This window comes from Mus musculus, chromosome 7 (genome assembly GCF_000001635.26).
Source record: "Mus musculus strain C57BL/6J chromosome 7, GRCm38.p6 C57BL/6J".
Lineage (NCBI taxonomy): Eukaryota > Metazoa > Chordata > Mammalia > Rodentia > Muridae > Mus > Mus musculus.
The window spans coordinates 54,825,833-54,849,436 of record NC_000073.6 but is presented as its reverse complement, the minus strand read 5'-3'; the positions used below and the strand labels follow the sequence as shown (position 1 = coordinate 54,849,436).

General features: G+C 38.5%; 1 protein-coding gene across 2 annotated transcripts in view; it reads right to left on the bottom strand.

Annotated features, from left to right (window-relative positions):
* The window catches only part of Luzp2 (leucine zipper protein 2), a 433,644-nt gene extending 419,452 nt beyond the window's left edge, over positions 1-14,192 (bottom strand). Inside the window, exon 1 of one of the 2 annotated variants that reach the window (NM_178705.5) lies at positions 13,417-14,192. In NM_178705.5, coding sequence (NP_848820.4) covers positions 13,417-13,478 — 62 coding nt within the window. In that variant the 5' untranslated portion in view covers positions 13,479-14,192. The remainder of the gene's footprint in view (positions 1-13,416) is intronic. The other variant, XM_006540826.4, reaches the window with a different exon arrangement.
* Between the last annotated feature and the right edge of the window lie 9,412 nt (positions 14,193-23,604).

Sequence of the window (23,604 nt, the reverse complement as noted above, 5' to 3'; positions counted from 1 at the left end):
TAGAGCCTACACAGGGTCTATCTTAAATATAGTTTCACAGCCAGACATTGTGACTTCTTTATATATTGTATCTATGTAAGATCTATACATATCCCACATGAATAGTTTGATGGGGTTAGCGAGACATTTGAATAGGTAAAACACATGTGACACAGGCCTGATACCCTGAGCTTGATTCCTGGAACCCAAGTGGAAATAGAGAATTGACCCCAGTATGACCTTGCAACATCCCCAACCCTACTCCCACACCTTTTCTACACACACATACATGCAAACACACACACACACACACACACACACACACACACACACACACACCAAGCTACTACTGCTACTACTAATAACAATTTTTACAAAGAAACCATTTTTTATTTTGCATCCACATCTATAATTCAATGCTAATAAGCAGCATATTTCAAGAAAGTACAAGTTGTTTTGTTGTTGGTTTTTTAAAAATCTATTTGTTATTCTTTAAAACAGGGCTTCAATTTCAGGCAATTAAAGTTATTTCCTAAATTTTTATTTTTTGGCCTTTGATAGATTCTTAGAAAACATTATTTTAATGTATTTTTATTTACTAGACCAAGCAATGGTCAAGTTATTCTTTCTAGTGGCACAGGAGTCATTCATAGCCTGTGATCATGTTGCTCAGTACATTAAACTGTAGTAAGAGTATATACTTCAAAAGGCATGGCATCCCAACAGAGAGTGATCTACCTCTCGTGAGGGAGTATGCCTTGCCCCTTCAATGAATCCATCTTTCTCTTGTTCAGGTGGTTTCCAAGAAGTCCTCCACAGTTAGAGTTTACCAGAGACTGAACCATTGTAGATGCACAATGATGAAATTACAGTCTCTAAAATTATGATCTAATAAACCCTTTTCTTGCTTTTTAAGGTGTCTGGCTTCAGAAACTTTGTTATAGCAAGGTGGAAAAAACATACCATTCTTCACATTCTATTATTCTATGGATGAGGACTCACAGAGAGCTCTTTTCTGACTGCCTTTACAGTTTTATTCCCTGTATGCCTCTGCCAGTTTGTCATTTTTTATTGACAGAACAAAAAGAAGAGAAACATCCTCTCTGTATTCCACATCAGTGACACTGTACATGTCCGATGAGTAGGGCAGTACTCACCACTCATCTTTAAAACATTCTGCTTCCCTAAGACTATGCTATTCCCTAGCCACATGAGCTTGTTATTACAGGTTAGAGCCAAGGAATTCTGACTGTACTTGCCAAGGCACATTTCTAGCACACATCAAACACTCCCTCAGCTCAGACCATGCTTGTTCCTCCACTTAACATTCTGTTGGTAAGCTCTCATTTTCCCAGCCCCTCACCTTTCTATCCTTCTCTGGGATGAACACTGTCTATGTTCATTCTCTGAAAGCTCACAGAGACACAATGGCTACTGATGTCCTGAAAGAAAAACTCACTTATTTCTGCCCCAAATTCAGTGTGTACTTGGGGGTGATGGAATTAAGTAATCTTCTATGGCCCAACCTATTTTGGCCTTTACTTGTAGCAGAAGACTTAGGAGAGCCCAGAAATGTTTTAAAATTTCTCCTGCAATTAGAAACACAAAGCAGAGATGCACGCTTATGTATGCAAGTAAATATTAATATATCCACCTTTATATCAACACAGGCATTAAACACTCTATATAGTGTTTAATAAAACATTTAATTATTAAATAATTAAACAATTAACTAAACAATTTATAATTATAATATTTATAAAGCATTAAACATTATACACACACACAAACTTTGACTTATGATAAAGTTGTCCTTTAAACTGAAAACAATTGTAATTTACCTAGGTCACTGAACATCACAGCTGAGCCTTAAGTAATCTTAGAAAAAAATGTCTTATTTAAATTTTCGAGAAACTACACAACACCAAGCCAATAGTGAAAACTGTTGAATAGCACATGTAGTTTATTAAAAACTTGGCTGGAAACGGGAACACCAATTGTGCTAGTAACCATGAGTTCTTGTTAAAGGGTGATGTCTGTAAATGCCTACCATCTTGGCTCTGAGGTGATAGAGATATCATGAGTGTTGCCATCGTCTCAAGGACAATGTAAATGTATGTACACATTTGGTAGAAGAAGGATGGATGACAGTAGAAATATCTCAATCCCATTGCAGCTATGGAACAGATTGATTGCTCATTTTCCAACCATGAAGAACTAACTGGTGCTTCATTTTCTATATTTTAATTTAAATGTATGAGAAAGAAATGGAATTTTACCTTATATAACAAAACTATAGGTTGAGATTTACTAACAGCTTCCCAAAACTTTAACCTTTTAAGTAGCCAAGGTGTAGAGGCAGGTTCTGACCTCAATTCATGACCAAAGTCAGATTTGTCAAATACACCAAGCACTGCATAGTGTAGTCCAATTTAATACTGGAGACTAGAGACCTTTGTTTCATCTTAAAATATGAATCTAGAAAGTTGCCATGACAAAACCTAGCATGATTTGTGCACCATAAGCTTGTCTCTGCTTCTTTCAGTGAGGTTCATCCCTGAATCAGCTTGGTCTCTTTATTCACAAACTGTCTACATCCAAAGCAACTTTGACGTCACAAAAGTGGAATTCATCGCTGGCATTTGTGCCATGCAGCTGTCACCATTGACAGTTCTCTCTTTTATAAGATGAGGTTATTACAAATTCCTGTATGAATGCATGAATGTGTGCAATGTGAATATGTATGGCCATGCATGAAAAGTTAATATTAAAATATAAAAAAGTATGATACGCCCCTTTCACAAGATTCCCATTGACCTTTAAGGCTCTCATTAAGAAATACTTTGATGTAATGAATCTACTATACAGCGTATGTGGGGAAATTGGCACAGTATTAAATTTTCATGCACATTGCCCCTTAAGAAGGAAGGCAAACATGGGAAATGATCCAGCTGGTAATGGAATTAATCTGATTAACACATCACAAAAAATATGGCCTCATTAAAGTAGAAATTGAATATGGTATCCACACAGACACACCTACACACGCACGCACGCGCGTGCACACACACACACACACACACAAACACACACACGCACTTTACTTTTGTATAATATATAGTTTATGTTGTATTATTTTATGTGGGGGCTGTTATTAGGGATACAACCCATGAGTCTGATCACTCTGTACCACTAAGCAACATCCTCAAACATGCAACTGTGTTTATTATATATGTGTATTGTGCACACAGTATATAAGTCCATGTCAATAATTTGTATTTGAAGCCAAACCTAATGAAAATCAACATTGTGAGTAATGTGTTAAGTCTGTAATGGGTTAAGTCTAACACAGAAGACTATAATGCTTTATAATGTGCCATCTCCTGGTCAATAGTAGAAGTGCAACTCCAGAGTTCTTAGGCTTCATCTGTAACTTGCAGCTGTACTGTTTGCAGAGATTAATATTACTGAATTGTTGTTTTGTACCAAATGGTCAGACTCAAATTCAGCTGAGCTACAGACAAATCTGCCACTCTCCACATGTGTAAAATGACAGGTGAAATCTCCTACTAAATGGGAGGAACATTGAACCCTGTATGAACAAATATGACCCTAAGTCTTGGCACTGGCGCCTGTTCCCACCAATCTGCACACATTTCCCATCAGCCCCTTTGTTTCTGATTTATTTCCCATGAACCTAAATCACACACATTTTACGATAACCATTATTGTCTCGGCACTCCAACCTTGCTGCTTATGCCCATTAAATTATGGGTTCACATTGCAGCTCTTTATTAATTTTGTAACCTTAAATTTACTAACTTCTCTAATACTTAACATCTTAATCTATAAAGTAAGGACTCCATGAGGCACTGAAGAAGCACTAAGTACAGGAACACCAGAGAAATTCAGAGGAAAATTATTACATGGCAAAACCAAAACTTTGCTGTTTAAGAAGTCTTTCTTGACTCTTAGCACTGCCACAATCACACCAGTAGGACTCAGGAAACTGGAGACATGAAAATCACACCCCTGTTCAAGCCCCTTGGTTAATATTAGGGCAGCATCCGTACCTATAGAGGGGGACATTACAATCATTGGCAGTTTTGTAAAACAGGCCACACGTGAAAAGACACGTCTTTACTAATATATGGCAATTTTCTTTGGCAATAGAAATAGAGTTAAATAATCAGTATGGAAAGGATCTCCTGCCATTTTTAATAGGCATGGTAGAAAATACTTTTGAAAGGTCTATATTTATTTCTTCCTTTATTAGCTATACTCTTTAGGCATTTTAGTTTATTATTTTATTTCATGTTTTTGAGGAAAATAAAAAAAAGCAGGACAATAGAATGATGCAAATTCAACGTAGAGTCAACCTTTAAAGGGGCCTAAGCACATGAGCACAGCCTCACTGTGATTTGAATTTACCATTAGCTCAAAGACTGGCTTTAAAAGTGATCAGTTTCAGCCCTGTGTGCCTCAGCTTCCTTACCTATCATAGAGGGCAGCATCGGGAACCACCTCAGAGATCAACTTTGAGGATTAGCCTGGTTGAGCATAATCACTACATAAACTATATTATCATAATATTTTATTTCTGCACAAAAGGAGAGAATGAACACTGCAAACAAAAAGGACGATAAGAAACAAAGGTTAAAAAGGATTTCGCCTACTATTTAACTCAGCAAATTCCTGCAGAAAATTTATTTTCCCCACCATGAAAAGCAGTTGTGACTATGACTATGACACAACGAGATCTTGCTCGGTAGGGTAAAATCACAAGTGCCTGATTCGAACTTTCAGATGTCTCGTGTCAAGAAGACACAAGCACAGGGTTCCGCTGCACGTGCGGGACTTGGGTATTGCTGCCTCCATACTGCCGATTGTGCTGATGCAGCTAGTCATGCCTGAGTTAGAGCTCACCCTTTTCTACGCATCTCAGTGATTTACCTCACCCTTGCCCTTACTTTCTAGCGTGCCCCTTGGATCCATGTAAATCAGTTCACAGCATTTAACTTACCTAATCTTTTTCCTCTTTGGAGAACAGCATATGAGCCACCGAAAATGCTTCATGCAACTGGACTGATAAAAGCCTCTTGGTGTGAGATAACCTACTCACTAATTAAATACATTCATACACAATAAACAGTGTGACTTTTGCCACAGACTACCAAAGTGCCCTGATTTGAAAGGCAATTTCCCCTTTATTTAATGCCAATGAACTCAAAGAGTTCCAAGCTCTATGGTCTCCAACACTGAAGCTGTGATTTCTAGATTTTCATATTCACAGGAGGCTTCTCATTGAGATGGAAATCCACTGCCCTCTCCTCAGAGAACTGGCCTGATATGCTCAACACAGGAGCTCGGATCTGTCCCTTTCAGATTCACCCCAGGAGATGCTCATTCTCACACAGGAAGAGTGTATTTTGAGAAACATTCATCAGAGCACACATACATTTTCTGAAAAAGGAAAGATGAAATTGCCTGAAAATTTCTGGATTTCTTTATTAGGAAAGCTTCATTTTGTCCTGTCTTCAAACTAACATATTTCTTTGACTTATTTTTAAAATGTTTTAATGTCACACATCCTCCCATCTCATGAGAACATGTTGTTTCAGCATTCTCATTAGGGGTATACTTTTAAAGTAGATATGTGTTTTGCTTGTGGAGAAGGTACTAGGTTCCCTGAGACTGGAGTTACGAAGGGCTGTAAGCTGCCATATGGGTGTTGGGAATTGAGCCTAAGCCCTCTGGAAGATCATCGAGTGTTCTTAACTATTGAGTGATCTCTCCAGCTCCCATTAGTAGGTTATTAGAATACTTTTATTTGTTTATGTGTGCCTTTTGTGGAGATTTGATTCTATAAGTAGCATCACGACTTCATTGGTAGAGTATCAGAACAACAGACTGAGGTCCAAATACTATCCATCTGGAAGAAGGTGGACTAATTATTTAAATTCACTCAAAGTCTAGATTATCCTATGTATACAGCATGCATAACGTGAATATTGCTAAACCATGAGGGTTGAGTCACAGAAAGTAAGCACTTGGAACACCTCCAGAGGTTTGCTTGATCCTCAGTCACGCTGGTTGGACCCGTAGCCCACAATTCTCAATTCTATAAAGTAAACAGCTAAAATAAAGATCTGTGCGGAACATTAAAAAGCAAGAATTCAATATATTTCTATAACGTTCCAAACTAGAGTGTCAGGAAAAGAGCAATTTCCCCCACTTTTCTTGTGAACTTACTTGTCAAATGAGCTCACATTTCCCTCTGTGGAAGAAAGAAAAAGAGCTAGACTCTCAATAATAACCGGCTCTTTCAACCATATCTGCCTTTTGCCAACATGTCACTTCAATTTTTCACACATCTTCTTGTTTCTTTTGTAATTCAGAGATTTTTTTTCCCATTTCCTACCCAATGCCAAAGGCTTAGTTACTGCAAAGATCAGCAATGAATGATCTTCAGCATACAAAAAGAGCAACTTGTGTATGTCTACTGCAGAAAGACCACTGTTTGTAAACTTTTCTTTTGATTCAAACTTCTCTTTCCCATGCACATAGCATTATAATAGCTCTTCTGTGCAAGGCTTCTCGGACCATTTGATAAGACTCAGACAGGGCCTTGCCTCTAGAAAACTACTTAGTAGAAACAGTCCAGGGTTCTCACTGTGTCTAGACTTGTCTATATGTTTGCTTTTCCTCAGAGATGATGTATTCCTGTGGGTCTGCCATTATCAGGTGACCTTTAACAATGACCTCTCCTCAAAGCTATTGATGTGACATTATAAGAATATACTTTTAATAAAACATTTTTTTTATTTTAACTACTTTGACAACAGAATTTGGAGGTTTTAGACCTAAACTGGATCATATAACACTGCTTTCTTTTTCTTTGAGGATAACAATAGATATTTAAATTAGTATTTCCAAATGGGCCTAGTTAAGATGATAAAGAACTGGTCCCTGTACTATACTCCAAATAGTTTTCTTCACAGATAAGGAAGAAATGTCCTCATAGTCCATGGTAGGCTTGAACTTCAAAACTTCTTTCCCACTAAGATTGGCTTTCTTGTCTATACTAGAAGGCTGTTATTAAAGATCACTTTCTAAAATGCAAGAACACTTTGGTAGACAAGCCTTGCCAAAACCTTCTAATCATGTAATAATGGCGGTTGTGTGTTGAGCTTTACTTCTCTCAGCTGGACACTATGATTTGCATATATTATCATAACAAATCCTCTTGACAACTTTATGAGAGGGGCATTGTTATTACCTTTCCATGGATCAGAGAAAGGTGGAGAAGACATGTTAATTGCCTTTCTAAATCCCCATGATTCATGTGGTTGGAGGCATCCCTTGAATACTACTTTATACTGATTTTGTAATTTTTGAATTTAATTCCATGCAATAGGGCAAACATTATGGTTCCTTTTACCATCAACTCCACCATTAATGAGTGAGTGCTTCTCCACCCTAGGAGGATGCCTTAAGTAAGATTCTGAGCATTAGGAATTCTCACCCTCACCTTGGCTGGAGAATGGTACAGTCCCCATAGGAGGCATGAAGAAAATCTTCATTAATCCTTACTGACATCTTACTTAGTTGGACTACAGAGGCCTGGTGTAGCAGTGTATCAAGTCCTTACATGATTTTCTAAGCAAGAGATGTAGAACTGGAAAGAAGGTAAAGGTGGGAACTGAGTGCCCATAATCTTTAGTTATTTGATTATCAACGCTGATGAGAATCTTGAGTCCAATATTTTCTTTTTAGGAGCTCTCTCATGTGCAGTCTGCCTAACAGATATGTTTATTTCACATTCCTATCAAAGCCCTCCACCATTTCTTCCCCCTGAGCACAATATTAACATAAATTAGACTATAATTCTGTCATTTGGTCCGTACTGGGTCAAGAATTTAGAAGTTTATTTATTTTCAGTTTTAATAACTTGTTAAATGGCATGCTACTCATCTGAGATGTGCTAACCTGCACACCAGATTTGTTACCTAAACAAACCTACCTTAGCATTTCCCAAGGGACATGGTATAGCTACATGCTATACACTGAAATACACTTAAACATGTTTTAATTAATCAGTCTTAATATCATTGTCATTTACAGTCCCCTATGAATAGTTACTTACATTTCTAAGGTGCACATTTGTATAAAGTAGTTTCAATAATTAGATTTTGATGTCATAAAAATATCACTTCAAAAATATTGCTTTACATTAGAGCACATGGGCCAACAATCACCACTTTAAGTGTATGTTCTCAGGGTTAATTGTGTGCAGCAGTGAAAATCATTAAGAACTCTCCTTAAAGACCTAAAGATGACCTTGGGTAGTTTGGGGCCAGCTCTCATTTCTAGAATTAACTGAGTACAGAGTGAGGAACGGGCTCTTATCCTTGCTTTAATTCCCTTTGCCTATAGCCTCTGTGATCCAAGATTGAGTGTGGTTGGAGGCATCCCTTGAATACTACTTTATATTTCACTGTAAGTAGGATCCTCCTAATGCATTGAAGGGGCAAGTTGTTCTCATGTTTCCTGATAAGAAAAGAGACTGTTGTTGAGCAAGCTGACATGATAGAAGAAATCCCTTAGGAAATTCTGGGGTTTGTTTTATTTTTTCTCTCCTCAGCCTTAGAGAAATCTCACTCTAAGCCTCAATTTTCCTTCTTGTAAAGTGTAGAGCTTTGAATTAAACAGAGCCTTTATTTGCAGCTTGTCTCCCAACAGTACACTCCTTAAAGTACACTTGAAGGGATTAAAGCACTCAGAAGCAACAGGAAACAAGTCAGACATAGTGGCAGTGCAGACCCCCACCCCTGGTCTAATGACATCTCCCAGTGTTTTGGGCTCATTTGCAGAAGATGTTGACTATTTGGTTGACCTTCAGTTTGTGTCTGAGAAGAGTTGTTTTCTGTCAATAATTCTCTGTCATCTTTACTTATGGAATAAAACTCATAGGAGCTTTTGTGCATGTTTCCTCTCTGTCACAGGTTTAACATGATCTCTACATTTTACTTCCTCTTGCTCACACATGACTTCTTATTCAGTAGTGTACAAACATGGCACATGTCATTGGAAACAAACACAATGAGATTTATAGGCTGAAAAAAGGATACATTTTTCATCTCCATTTTTAAGCATAGCTACCCATACCTCAGGAATCACATATGCAGACGAAGAAGTGCACTGTGGCTCTAAAGCTGCCTCGAACACTGGTCATAGTAGGAACCCTACAGACATGGAACAACCCAGTTTCTTTTCCATTACTGTTTTTAAAAGTCTTTTTGATAATATAAACTATTTCTTCATCTGACATTTGTTGGCTGAATGACTCGGGTGCTGAGTGACTGACAGCACTCTCATTTTGTGTAAATAAAATCATGGCAGAAAATATTAAAATAATGAATATAAGTTCATATGTTTTCTGTTTACATGAACTTACAAGGGAAACATTTTTAAATACTACCTGTTACTTGGATAACTTAAATATTTGAGCCTTGTCTATTAAAATGACGTTTAGGAAATCTTATAACAGTTATTCAGAAACAGTTACACATCTGACATCACAAATCATAAATGAAGAAATGCCACTTAACACCTCAGAAACCCCAGGCATCTTTTGATTCCATGTTGGAAGGTCAAGTTTCAATTGCATGTATTTGCTTTGATACAATCGCACAGTCAATACATAAACATTTGAACTGTTGCTGCCACTGGTCATAAATAAAATGTGATCGACAAAGATTCTCAAAAAAAAAAATGACACTGTAAAGAGTGCTATTGGAAACAGGTATATAAGGATGGAACTGCAGCCTCAGGAGCAAATACATTCTTTTTCACAGACTCCTGTTATGTACACTTCTCTAATCCATTTATACGATGATACAAGTCTTCCTGTGTGAAGCAGTTGAGCGGGAAACTGTTAGTGCCTCTCACCATTTCATCATAGTTAAAGTGAGACAGCTTCCTACATCAAATGCATTTCTTTAAAAGTGTTTGTGTGTTCTTGTTGTAGCTTTCCTATCACCTATACAACAGCTTCATCTTGAGTTTGGAATAAGGCACAGAAGAAATGAGAGCCTTGGACCTCCACAGTGTAAAGCATCCTCTGGAAACAGAGTCCTGTGGAAGCATCTGGTACAGCTGCTGGTCAAGGGTTCAGAGGAGACATCACAGGTGATTCCTACCTAGGGGACAGTAACCAACTATCTGCTCAAAGTTGTTGCTGATACAAGCCCAGCAAAAGTAGGTAGGCTCTCACTCCTTCCTTCCCTGCTATGTGCTCCTCCATCTCAAGCCATTTGAAAGTTCGCAATCCAAAGGCACCAGGAGCATGGACACAGCATCAAAGAACTAAGGTTCAGCCGTGAAAGCACAAGCCTCCTCCAGCACCCCATGGTTCCTTGACAAGAGGAACTTCTAAAGAAATGCTCCTCCACCATTCATTCTCTCAGTCCCTATGCGTCCTCTTTCTGAACTCTACATATTGCCTTAGAATACCAATTTAATCCTTCTGCAGAATGAAACTATTTGAAAAGTACCACCATTCTATTCTAAAGCTATTCAGCCTTCTCATGCATTAGTGTTCTTTGACCACATGCATTTGTGTACAAGTTAAATGGATCTTTGTATTAGCTACATTTTCAAATCATTAGCTTGAGTATACTTTTGAACTTCTATGTGCTTTCTAAACAACAGAGACAATATGCCAAGAAATTAATGTCTTTTTTTTTTTAACTCCATGGGGTTCACTAGGAAAATAGAAAAAAAAGTGCTTTTTGGTTGTTAAAGGTATACATTCAAGTTTCTTTCAGAACAAATGAAGTCAATTTAAGTCAGGATTGTTGCTACTGTTCATGCCTGCAGGATCATGGGATGTCCATTTGACATTTATGTGATGACTAGTTGTACAAAACAGGAGGGAGCAAGCAGGAAAGGCAGATGTCAATCCTTCCTATTTAAAAGGCAGAACTTTCTGAGAATTGCCACCCCTGTAGCTAGAACACTCATAAAAGCACTGTCTTCCTCCAACCACAGCATCTGTTTCAAAGCAGTTATTCTTGTACTTCAGGAGAGAGGTGAATACCAGGCTTCTTGCAGAAGAATTAGCAGTTCTAAAGGAGCTGTACACAGAGACACACACGGCTAAGTGCTTGTACTTGCACATCAAGAGGTTCAGCTTCACATTCCCCACACTTTAGGAGGAACTTTCAAGTCAACAAGTGGCCACTGTCATACTACGTGTATTTAGTCACCACAGTGTAAGCATGCGAAATGCAATTGCCTCACAGAAAGAAGCACGAAGATCAGCTAACAGGAATCCCAGTCACAGGTGGTATGACTGAGGTACACCATGTCGCTCCACAGTACATCAGACCCATCCCGTCTAATGCAACCGTCTTGACAGAGCTTTACTGTTTGGGGTTTAATCTTTGGGAGTGTCTTATGACAATGAGAACTGCTGACTACTGGAAGGGGAATGGCCTTCTGCAAGACTTCTATGAAGTCCATTCTCTTCTAGCAAGTGACATCTTGAGAGCATAACATTTATTTTCAATATATTCACTATCAGAAGGTAACCTGGAATCTAGTACAATATATTGGCCCAAAACAGCCATGTAAATAGATTGCAAATTATAGAAATTCATTTTTCCAAGTCCATCTTGTATTTTTTTGTAAAACGAAACTATCAACGCTATAGAATGTCCCCTATCTAATTTCAACTCAGAATAACTTAATATTTGATAATAAATATGTTAATTTTCAGTATTAAAAGTATCTATAGAAATCAATACTTTCATAGATAGGGAAGTTGATTGCTCTTGCATCATAGAACTAACAAGCTTTGGGTGGAGACTCTAGAGCTTGCTTATTCAAATGACAACTGTTTTAAAAAGCAAATGGACTACGGGAGCTGAAGAGCTTCTTACATCTTTTATGCCACTGTAGGTTGGCTTCCCCTTGCTCCAACATTTACTGTCTAATTAGCATGTTGCATGTTGCGGGGCATCTACTTAAGTATACACTTTAGAGATGTCCTTTCTTCAAAGGAAAGCATAAGTAATTATTAAAGCAGAAGATGAGAGCAAATGCCAAGGACCCAAAGACAAACTTTATTAAGCTGTGGGTACGTAACACAATATTCAACAGCCTATTGCTTAGGAAAGTCCCATTAATGCTGGGAAGCAATGTGGACTTCTTTTGCAAACATAAGAATATAAACTGAAACGACAAGCAAGCTTTTAGAAGAACTAAAATTCAAGTTTGATTTCAGTCTAGTAAAGTCTCTTGGATTTTATGTTCAAGGAAAGCCCAGATTCATCAATATTTGGAGCTAAATATTGAACAGTTTCTATATGAAAAGTTAGGTTAGGCAGGCCTGGAAGAAACATGTACTAGAAAGAGATACAGGAAATTCATCATCTAAGAACTAGCAAGCCTGCTTCATTTTTTCTTTTCCTCTGTGAATCTTGTACACTTGTGTGTAGTTCTACTTTATTTTTCGTGAGTTATACAATCAGCTGCTGTCTCCATTCATGCGGATTTGAAAGAACCCCGACCCTGTGGGTTATTTCATCTCATGGAGGCCAAAGGAAAGGGGTTGCTGCCAGTCGGGTGCTCAAGGCATGCAGAAGAAATTCAGTCCCAGGCACTGAAACAGGCCACCCTTGTGCTGTGCTTGTGGGAGAAGAAAGCAAACCCATCACCAACTCTGAGACTGGATCCCCAGCAGTAGTCACAAAGCACTTCTCAGTCAGCGTGTTTGAAATCTCCAATAAAAATAGGTCCTCTGTACTGGGACTGAAATTCTCCTCTGTGGCCAGTGATGGAGCACAGTGCCCGATTGTTCCCAACTAGGTTCTTTTCTGCTTCAGTACTGTCTTGTAACTTTAAATCTGAAGCCTGCTCAAAACACAGCCAAAGTAAGTCACCTGCCACCAAGCCCACTCAAGACCTCAGTCAGGCCACGGTCACCGGAGGAGTTTGGGGACTACTGCACAAGTCTTAGCTTTCTCTGGCTCCCTGAACGTTAGAATATGCTTCACGGGGGGGCCTAAATTCCCTAAGAGGGGACATTACTTGGAGGGGTCTATTGTAAACAGGCACTCTGGGGTAAAATCCCTTCTCTCCCTACTTCCTCTATGTTGTCCTACTTCTGCTTGTTCTCTGTTCCTGATTACGGGGCTCCACGGGAGTTGGGGACGGGAAGGTTCCTTGTTCTTTGAAGGGAAGCTCTCGGTCCCTGAAAGGAAGCAACCGAGGTACTTTTTTTTCCATGATACTAAGGGAACTATAAAGGTCTCTGCTCTATCCAAGGATTCTGAATCTTAATCACTCAGCTAGCATCTTGCTTAAGTGGGAGGTGCCTCTCCCCGGAGGAGCGCAGCCTGCTGGCTTGGGGCCTCATGCTCCTGGACTCACCTGGTGCTGAGGACGAGTGCAGGCAGCAGGGGCAGCAGGTAGTGTGCAGCGTTGAATTTCATGTCGCCGCCAGCTCGGGTACTCCTTCGCTGGACTCTGCTCTTTTGCTTCCTCCGGTCAGTTGCTGTTCAGTGTCCTGCTCTCTTTCCCCGAAGCCCGGAGCCCTCTCCTGAGACCCACAAAGACACGGATAGAGGCTTTGTAAAGACAAGGACCAGAGTGCGAGTATCTTCAGGAGTGATGTCACCCCGGAGCCCTGCCGGGATGGTCCAGCGCGCCGTGTTCAAGGCGCACAGGGCGGGTGTAGCCGCTGGAGGAGGAAAGGACCCGCGTCCAGGTCGCTGCCCTAGTAGGCAGCTGTACTTGGTCACTCCCGTGCGCACTGGAGCGGATCTCCTCTTCCCCGCTCCTACTGAAGACAGGAGGGGAGGGCGGTGGCAAGGACCAACCTCTTTCTCCAGTAATTGAGCTGGCGTGCTCCGCAGGGTGAGAGACAATTCGCTGGGAAGGACTCCAGACTCTTTAGGGTCCAGAGCAGGCGTCTCTCACCAGCTTGCTTTTTGTTGCTTGGAGAGTAAGCTTAAAATACTGCTCTGATTAGAGGCATAATGGCTTGCTTGCTGCAGATAGAGTGGAGCAGCAGCCCATGCAGACCAGAAGCCCGATACCCAGATGAGTTAGTGGTCTCTAGCGTAGAAAGGGACCAGAACCAACACAAAGTCCGCGGCTCTGGGTTCTGGTGCGTCTGGATCTTCCTCTCTTTTGGCCTTTGCGTCTGTCAGCTACTCAAGTGTGTGCAGCTGGCAGCCAGAGTTCATACACCTTCAAGGGTCGTTTTCCTGAGGGGGGAAAAATCTTAAGCAAGAGCGCAGAGACATTGGTCATTAATTAAATGGTAGGAGTATTCTCTGTAGTTTCTAAATGTTGTATATCAAGTAACCAATGTTTAACAAGCCCTTTTGTAGGAATTCTAATCAGAAAAGGGAAATACTACAACTTTAACGAAATCTACCATTTTGCAAAATCTCAAAATTCAAGAAGAGAGGCTGACCACCTACAGAGATCAGAGATCTGAAACTCTGGGATCTTTACACCATGCTGTATGTGTGTGAGTGTGTGTCTGTGTCTCTCTGTGTGTGTGTTAAAAGAAAGTGTGTATGACAGTTCTCTCAAGAATCACTGTACTAAACTAAACATTACAGTTTTCCTACCACATATGTGATGAAAGCAAGGATCAACATTATCTGGACTGGACTTTTCTTTAGTTGTCCCCAGTCCTAAGGCAACCTTGCTGCTGCAATGAACTTCACACTTGAAGTGGGTCTACACTAAAGAATCAAGCACATGGAAGACCTAGAGGGAAGACCTAGGGTCAGCAGGTGCCATCCCAACTGTTTAGTTGATGGTCTCTGTTCTGCCCAGGCAATTCATATAAGTAACATTTTAAATAAGAATCAGAGATAAACTCAGAATTGAAGACATATTTGTAGATATATAAAACGATGTATTTGTTACCAGACTCTAAAGGGGGGGGGGCAGGGCATTAACCTTCTAATTACTGTTTTGTTCCAGTTTGTTCCAGTTTTCTTCTTGATGAAGTTTAATTTAAGGACACACCTACTGAAGAACTTTACTGTAAGAATCTCAAGCAATCAGAATAGGAGTATTAATGTTTTCAAGGATATCAATCCTTTTTGCAGTAGTAAAATCCACAACAGACACAAACCAGCTCCTTTCTCCACTGTTTGTCTTTTGGAAGGAAAAACAAAACAAAACAAAAAAACAAAACAACAGCACTATGAAAACCTAGACCCTGGAATTCAAGAAGGAGATCTCCATGGGGTCTTGTTTTGTTCTGCTATGTAGCCCAGTCAAACCTCAAATGTGCAGCAATCCTCCTGTATCAGCTGCTTGGGTGCTGTTCTTCTTATTTTTAAAGATGATAAAGTAAGTTGCATACTAATAAGGGCATGCCCCTTTGTAATAATAACAAAAAAAATGTGTATAGCAGGAAATAACACTCATTTGAAGAATGCATTTTTACTCATATAAAAAGTTAGGATTAAGTATTTTAACGTCATCACCACATGAACCCAGTGTGGTCATCTCCATTATTTTCCATTTCTGTAGTCGTCTTACTCAGAGCGGTCAAGCATCTGACATGAGTCACTTGGTAATTTTTACAAATGAACAACTGTTGACATTTTTTTGACATCACCCCACAATTTACATTTTCTTGAGGGAAAATACATTGGGATTCTACAGTGTAAGTCTCCCACTTAGGTTTTCTTTCTTAGTGGAAAGACTGCATATGATCCACTAAGGAAGTAAAGAGTTACTGTTGCCTGCACTTGGCCCTCGGGGTCTGCTGTACTCTGCATAGGACACCTATAAAGGCCCTTTGAAGGGTGTTAGGACATCAAGGAGCACTGGGCTAAAGGAGGTCATGTGTGGAATTGTGGAAACTCTTGCAAGATTAGAAGTTTAAGAGTCTAAATTCAAATACAGATATGTCTTAGCAGATGCCATGTTTCTTGGGAAATCCTAGGAGTGTGAGCCTCCTATTTCTATGATGGGATGTTCACTATTCAGAAGGAAAATTCAGCTGTAAAGGTGATTCTCTGTTTCAGAAAACCAATGTGATTTCTGAAAATGCAATTCGGAGAGCAGCTTCATGGGACCAACCTCTATTAGGAAATATGTTCATAACACGTATCTATGCCCAGTGAAGAACATCAAGAAATTGCATTTGGCTAAAATGACTTTTCTACAAAGTACTGAAACCTGGAGCCAATGAGGATACTGTTTACAAAAGATATAATTCTGATAGGAGAAATGTTACCACTCTAAAGCATATAATTCAGAGTTTTAAATATTTTAACTACAGAATAGAAATCAGAAACCATTATAAAACTCTAGAATATTTTTTTCACCAGCCACAAAAGCAACCACAAATACCCATTAGAATTCACTCCCCACCACTCTCCTCTGCTCTCTTCCCATCTTTGTTAAGTCTCATTCTTATATTGTTTCTATGACTTCCCAGATCCCTTAACAGCTCAGATTGTCTAGCAGGGTTAAGTCTTATGTGGTTTGTCTTGTTCACACTTATGTTTCAGGCTTCATTCATCCATGGCATGGCCTGCACCAATACTTCATTACTGTGTGTTGCTAAATAATGCTCTGCTGAATGGACATAGCACATTTGGTTTGTTAGTTCAAAAGTTGACAGTTAGCCTTTTCATCTATTATAAGTCATTCTGCCAAAACAAGCATACAAGATTTTATTTGTAAACATAGATTTTGTATTATATTGGATTGATAGTGGGTAGTCTGGCAATCTTATGTTTAATATATTTAGAAATATTGTCAAACCTCTTTCCAAAATACTAAAAATAGTTCATGAAGATGCCAATTTATCTAACCCCTTTGTTTGTTATTATAATAGTGTGCCATACTAGCTTATGGTAACATAATTGCCTAGAGTATTCATCATGTTGCATAGTAAACATCTTTCCATAGGTTCAATGGTGATGTGTACACATTTTTTTTTGAGATGTAGTTGTTTGTAATTTTGGCCTATTGGTTTACTTGGATATCATTTTGAGTTTTAAGAGCTCTTTGAATTCAGTCTCTCTGTTGACAAATGATTCGCCAATATTCCCAATGAATAGTTGATTTTGTATCTTCTAGAAAGTTTCATTTGGAACACAGAGGGAAGTTCACTATGTGGCATTTTCCGATTTTATTTTCTTTGTCATATAGCCAAGCATGACCTTGAACTCCTGACCTGCCTCCACCTCTCAAGTTCTGTGACTATAGATGTTTGAATTCCTGCTTCACTAGGCTTTTACTTTCGATTAAGTCAAGCTACCTATTATTGTTGCCTCTGTTACTTATGTCAGTTTTTTCTTTACAAAATGTGGTAATAGTTATATATGTGCTTCTTCTGAATATTATGGTGTTTCAATCTCTGAAGAGCAGGCTTATCTAGATGTGGTGTCATGGGCTTTTAATTACAGTTCAAGAGGCTGAGGGAGAGGGATAATTCATTTGAGAACGAGGTGGAAAATTTAGCTGGACTTGTCTCTGAACACGGTACAAATGGCTAGGCTTGCACCTTGGTTATAAAGTACTGACCTGACATATGTAAGGCTTTGTGTTTCAGTCCTACCCCGTACCTTACCTCTAATCCATTTAGAACACATTTTTACAGCTTCATAGGAGAGTAGTCAAGTACATTTCATGGTACAAGGTTATCAGTGGTCCACCTGCCATTTGTTGTAAAGGTTATTTAGTTTCCAGTCTCACTACTGTGTTGTTTCTAGTTTCTCACACTAATATCTTTATTTTCTCTTAGTTTTGGGTAGAATGCTATGTCTTCATTTTGTAAACTTTTATGGACCCTTGCATTTCAGTTTTAAGCTCATTGTTTAAAATCCTATCATCCTGTTTCTGAGTTGGACATGCTGTCTTTATGGGTTTTATTTTGTACAGTATGGCTAAGGATCTGAACCATATATTCAGCACGGAGCACTCCATTGACCTTGGAAACGTATTTCCTGGCATACCTTGAGATATTTTAATCACATAGAAACCTTTTATAATGTTTCCTCTGTCTCCCACCTTTTCAACCAGAGAGTCAAGCCTTCTTTCTGCCTCTGTTTCTTGTGCAAGCAATCACCTAGTTATGCAGGTTTTATACATATTTATTTATTTATGCTGCTCACTCTGGTCAGTAGAGCTCTGTTTCTTGGTCTTTCCTTCCTTTCTTGATTTACAAATAAGCCTTTGGTCTTCAAGGGAATTCATTCAAGTGCGTCACTCTGGCCAAAGCTCACTCAGCTAAAGATATCTGAGTATATACACAAAGGCTCTCGGAGATCACTGTCAAATAAATAGTCTACGTACCTAACCATTCTCTTAATTTTTGGTTCCATGTTCTTTCATGTTAAAGAACATTTCCCCAATCCATCTGTAGAATTCCTCACAATAATTTGTTTGCAAAATGTTCTTTCTTTCCTGTGTGTCTCTTTGTCTCTCTACCTTCCCTCCCTCTCTTCATAGTGGACGAGCAACAAGAATCATGTCTCATCAAGGTGAAGTTTCATTCTAGAGTCTGCCCCTTTCCCACTGACTGAAGAGATATCCTTCCTAAGAGACTTTGTGGAATTTTACCTTGATGTTGCATTTACACCACACTTTCCTGTCCATCATCAAACTATAACATGTTAAACTAGACAGAAAAATTCTTAATTGTTCTAAGAGTTAAGAAAAGTGATAGTATTATATAAAATTGTAACTTATAAAAATTTCTGTAAACCAATTTTAATTTTATACAGATGGATGTATAAGTTTGGGAGAGGAGAGCTAAACAAAAATAATTATTTACATGTATTCCTGAACATGTGTTTTCTAGTTCTGACCTCATTGTTTTATCACTTCTAATTAAAGCTATTGACAAGAAACTTTATATAATGAGACCAATTATCCATTTGGAAGAAAAATGCCAAAATTGTCCTGAAAAAATTAAGAGAAAAAGGGCCAAAGGAGAGTTCCTGTTATTTGTATACAAAACCATAACATTGCTAATAAAAACAAAATAAATATTGTTAAGAGTGCCCAGCCCCCACCTTGGTCTTGTAAAGATTCTAGACCCCAGTATAGGGAAATGCCAGGGCCAGGAAGTGGGAGTGGGTGAGTTGGAAAGCAGGGGGAGGAGGGAAGGTATAGGGGATTTTCAGAGAGGAAACTAGGAAAGGGGATAACATTTGAAATGTAAATGAAGAAAAAATCTAATAAAAAAATCAAAATAAAAAATAAAAAAAAAGAGTGCCTAGCCCAGCATTTTCAAATTTGTCCCTGAATGGCTTTACGCTATTAAATTGCATCCTCCTCAGTCTCTCTAGTTCATGTGAGTAATTCAGAAACTCTGAATTAGTGACAGTTCTGTGCAAGGAGATCTCTTTTGACCCAGGCATTTTCCCTGGGTCCTTGCTTTGCTAGTAGTGCTGAGGGTGAATTATTCTGTGATGAAGTTCATGCACAGGCAACCCCAATTAATATTGTTAACTAATTAGTTTGGGGATGAAGGCTAGAGATAAGATCTTAATATGTAGGCCTGGTTAACCCTTAATTCCTGAGAATCCTCTTGCCTCAGCCTACCAAGTGCTAAAATTGTAACCGTGGGATACACACCCACTTCTAGATCTTAACATTACATTCACAAGATTGGAAACCCTTTGTTCAAATGCAAGGCTTGCACTGTAAATTTAAACTGCTTTAGGCCAACAGTCACACAGAGAATCCTTCAGGGCTCATCACTCCCAATGAGGTCTTTATAGGGCAAATCTTTTGATGAGTATAGAAATGCCTTTCTACATGAATGTCCTTATGAAACAGGGTTTTTGAGTCTTTCTGTAGTTATTTTCAAATACTGCCATATTTTTAACATATTGATTAAGAAATCCATTCATTTTAAATAAATTATGCCTACATTTATGAGTCAGTAATATCTCATTCCGTGGGAATAAGTATATGCTTTATTTTTTAAGAAGATATTTTCTGTCCTAGTGGTTATTTTGGAATAGAAACTTAAGCTTACTTTACTTCCAATTCTGTGATTTAAAAAAAAAAAAGTGTCCTTTGAAGACAACACTGCCCTGCTAACTGTGACACTGGTCATTTAATTTGTCAAAGACAGCCTCTCATCACACTCAGTTTTAATTTGGATGAAAACTAATGATGAGACGTCCTTCTAGGCATACAGGAATAATTAATACCAAATTTTCTTATACAAAATAAAACAATTGAGAAAAAAATGTGACAATTTATAATCCAGAAAACTAGGATAGGAGATCACAGAAGAGCCGTGTTCCACCTGTGTCTACTGAAGCTTTACAACTGCTGTGGCATAGAGAGGAAAAGGAACATAGGAGAATCTCACCAAGAAGCTGAAAGCCAGATCATGAGCTGTGGGATGCACACAGTAGGGAGAAAGATGACTACAGAAAATAAAACTGCGGGAAATACCTAAAAGCCTGTCTGGAATACATTGCAGGTTTCTGGCGAAAGGCCATGCAATGTGAACAGCCAGCTGGGCTTTGCAGGGTTAGCTCTGCTAACCTGCAGCTCAGTGAGGCTGAGGCAGAGTCAAACTAGCAGAATTCTTACAATGCCCAGAGCCAAGCTGAACTTTTTTCCAAGTCATGGAGAGACATCCAAGAATATGCATGGATGCTTCAAGTGTTGAGTTAAAACACTAGAAAGACTGTTTTAGAACACACGCCATTCCATAGTGTAAAAAAAAGTTATTTGGAAGGTAAGGAGATGATTGATAGAAGAGTCATACTAAAATGTGAGAAAAAAAAATGTAACCAAAAGACAGTAACAAAAAGAGACTGACTTATAAAGAGAACTCAACATTCACTAGAGATTACTGTCAGGATGCAGAATCTCTGTGGTGTGTCCTGTCAGTATCAAGCAAGTGGCAGAACTGTGGGTCTCAGGGAGGGCATGGGGTGTACCCCTAAAGAGACAGTAGCAGTGAGTAAAACCCAAAGCACCAGACTTTGACGGAGCAGTGTAAGAGTACAGAGCAGGTAAAGCTGGTACAACAAATACATACAGGAGCTCTAGAGCGAGAATAGACAATAAATGAAGATAAAAATCTATCTTATTATGAAGAATGAATGATGAAGTACAGGGAAATATGTATAAGAAGTCTTACTAAAATGTAAGTGGAAATGTTTAAACACAGACTGAATTGAGGAAGCATATCAAGTTGTCTAATATGCATTTGGAGTTCAGAAAGATTAAGGAAAATTATTATGACACAGAAAATATATGAAACATTTTAATCAAACTATTCTATATTTTTAAGAAGTAACTTTATATATTGGAGAAGTTTTACCAAACTTGAGCAGGAATATTGCATGTAAACTACTGATAGATATGTCATAATCCAACTTCAAAAAAGGATGAACGTTGAAGTGTAACTACAGACCTCCAGAAGAGGAGCTCCTTTGTGACAAGTAGGCTGTTAATGACAAATTATGTGTGGGGTGACAGAAGTATTTGTAAAATGTTGAAAGGTGGTTCATCCAGAAGTATTGGATGAACACAAATATCTCTCAAATGTTTCGGAAACCCTGTTTCCGAAGAATTCAGTACATTAAGTCTCTCTAAAAACTGGGGTAGCTGAAGGGAATAATAGAATTCAAAAGCAATATTTTATAGATTAGAATTTGGAGGTTTGAAAATTACATATATGTGTACATACATATATTTCACTTAAAAAGAAGAATCTCAAAGCAGTTACGCTGAATTGAAGTATTTGAATATGCACCACACGTATATAACAGCAGTAGTGCAGAAATGGTAGATGAATTATACTGTTGGCTATAAAGTATCATCTCAAGGCAGAGTGTTATTATGACACAGAAATTATATGAGAAAATTTGAGCAAACTACCAGTATATATATATTTTAAATGTAACTTTGAATATTAAAGAAGTTTTATCAAACTTCAGCAGGGCTATTCTATAGAAACCATTGCTAAATATGTCATGATTCAACTTGACCTATGAATGCACTAAATGGTCACCAGAGTAAATATGAAATCAAAGTGAAATACAAACATGAAATATTCCAAACTAGAAAAAAATACCCAGATAGAAACATCAATGTAAGTTAGACAGAACAAAAACAACAACAACAACAACAAAACCCAGAGGGAAATAACATCAGAGGAACCAGATAGAAAAAAAACAGATAAAGAAACATCAATGTAAGTTATACAGAACAACAACAACAACAACAAACAGAATCAGTGGAAGAACTGGAAATTAAAGTGATAGAAATAAAGTTGTATCACTAAATAAAGTAGCCGAACATTAATACAAACTATCAATTAAAACAAGAAGCAGTCATATGCCTGGCCAAGCTTGTACCAGTCTGTTTTCTGCTGCTTCTCTAACAAGACACCTGAGTCTGGACACTTGATAAAGAGAAGATGTTTGTACAGTGTGATGGTTTATATATGCTTGGCCTAGGGAATGGCACTATTTGAAGGTGTGACCTTGTTGGAGTAGGTGTGTCACTGTGGGAGTGGGCTTTAATACCCTATTCCTAGCTGCCTGGAAGTCAGTATTGTGCTAGCAGCCTTCAGATGATGTAGAACTCTCAGCTCCTCCTGCACCATGCCTGCCTGAATGTTGCTGTGCTTCCTGCCTTGATGATAATGAACTGAACCTCTGAACCTGTAAGCCAGCCCCAATGAGATGTTGTCATTAAAAAAGACTTGCCTTTGAAAAAAAAAGCAGTCATACAATTTAGGCTTCCTTTTAAAAATATAAAGCCAAAAATCTGTGAATGGCAAAATTAGACACCTTTTTATAATGTAGAATTTCCCTGGAAGATTGATACTTTATAATAAATCTGTGTACACATACACATATGCATATAGCTAATGAAAAATGACTTAATGATTTTGAAAGATAGCTGTGTGTATGGGAAGGTTTAGAGGGAGGAAAGGAATGGGAAGTGATGCCATTATATTATAACCTAAAAGAGAAAAGAAAAAGTATTTATAATTGTGGAAGATGAATGCATGAGCACTTCTTCCATAAGAGTATGTTAAACAAAGACATGCTTAAAACATTGGAAATTAGAAGATGAAAACACAAGGCAAGTGTTTTGTAACTTGAGAACAAGAATGACTTCATGGGCTGGCTGGTTTCAGGTTAACTTGAACAAGCTATCAGCATATGAGAGGAGGGATCCTCAGAATAAAAATTTTCCATAAGACTGATCTCTAAGCTGACAGGCCTGCAAGGCTTTTTCTTTTGTTTTTTTTTTTCTTTTCTTCTCTTTTCTTCTTTCTTTCTTTCTTTCTTTCTTTCTTTCTTGCTTTCTTGCTTTCTTGCTTTCTTGCTTTCTTGCTTTCTTGCTTTCTTGCTTTCTTGCTTTCTTGCTTTCTTGCTTTCTTGCTTTCTTGCTTTCTTGCTTTCTTGCTTTCTTTCTTGCCTGCCTGCCCTGCCTCCCTCCCTCCCTCCCTCCCTCCCTCCCTCCCTCCCTCCCTCCCTCCCTCCCTTCCTTCCTTCCTTCCTTCCTTCCTTCCTACTTCTCTCTCTCTCTCTCTCTCTCTCTCTCTCTCTCTCTTTTTGAGGGGGAGGGTCATGGTTTATT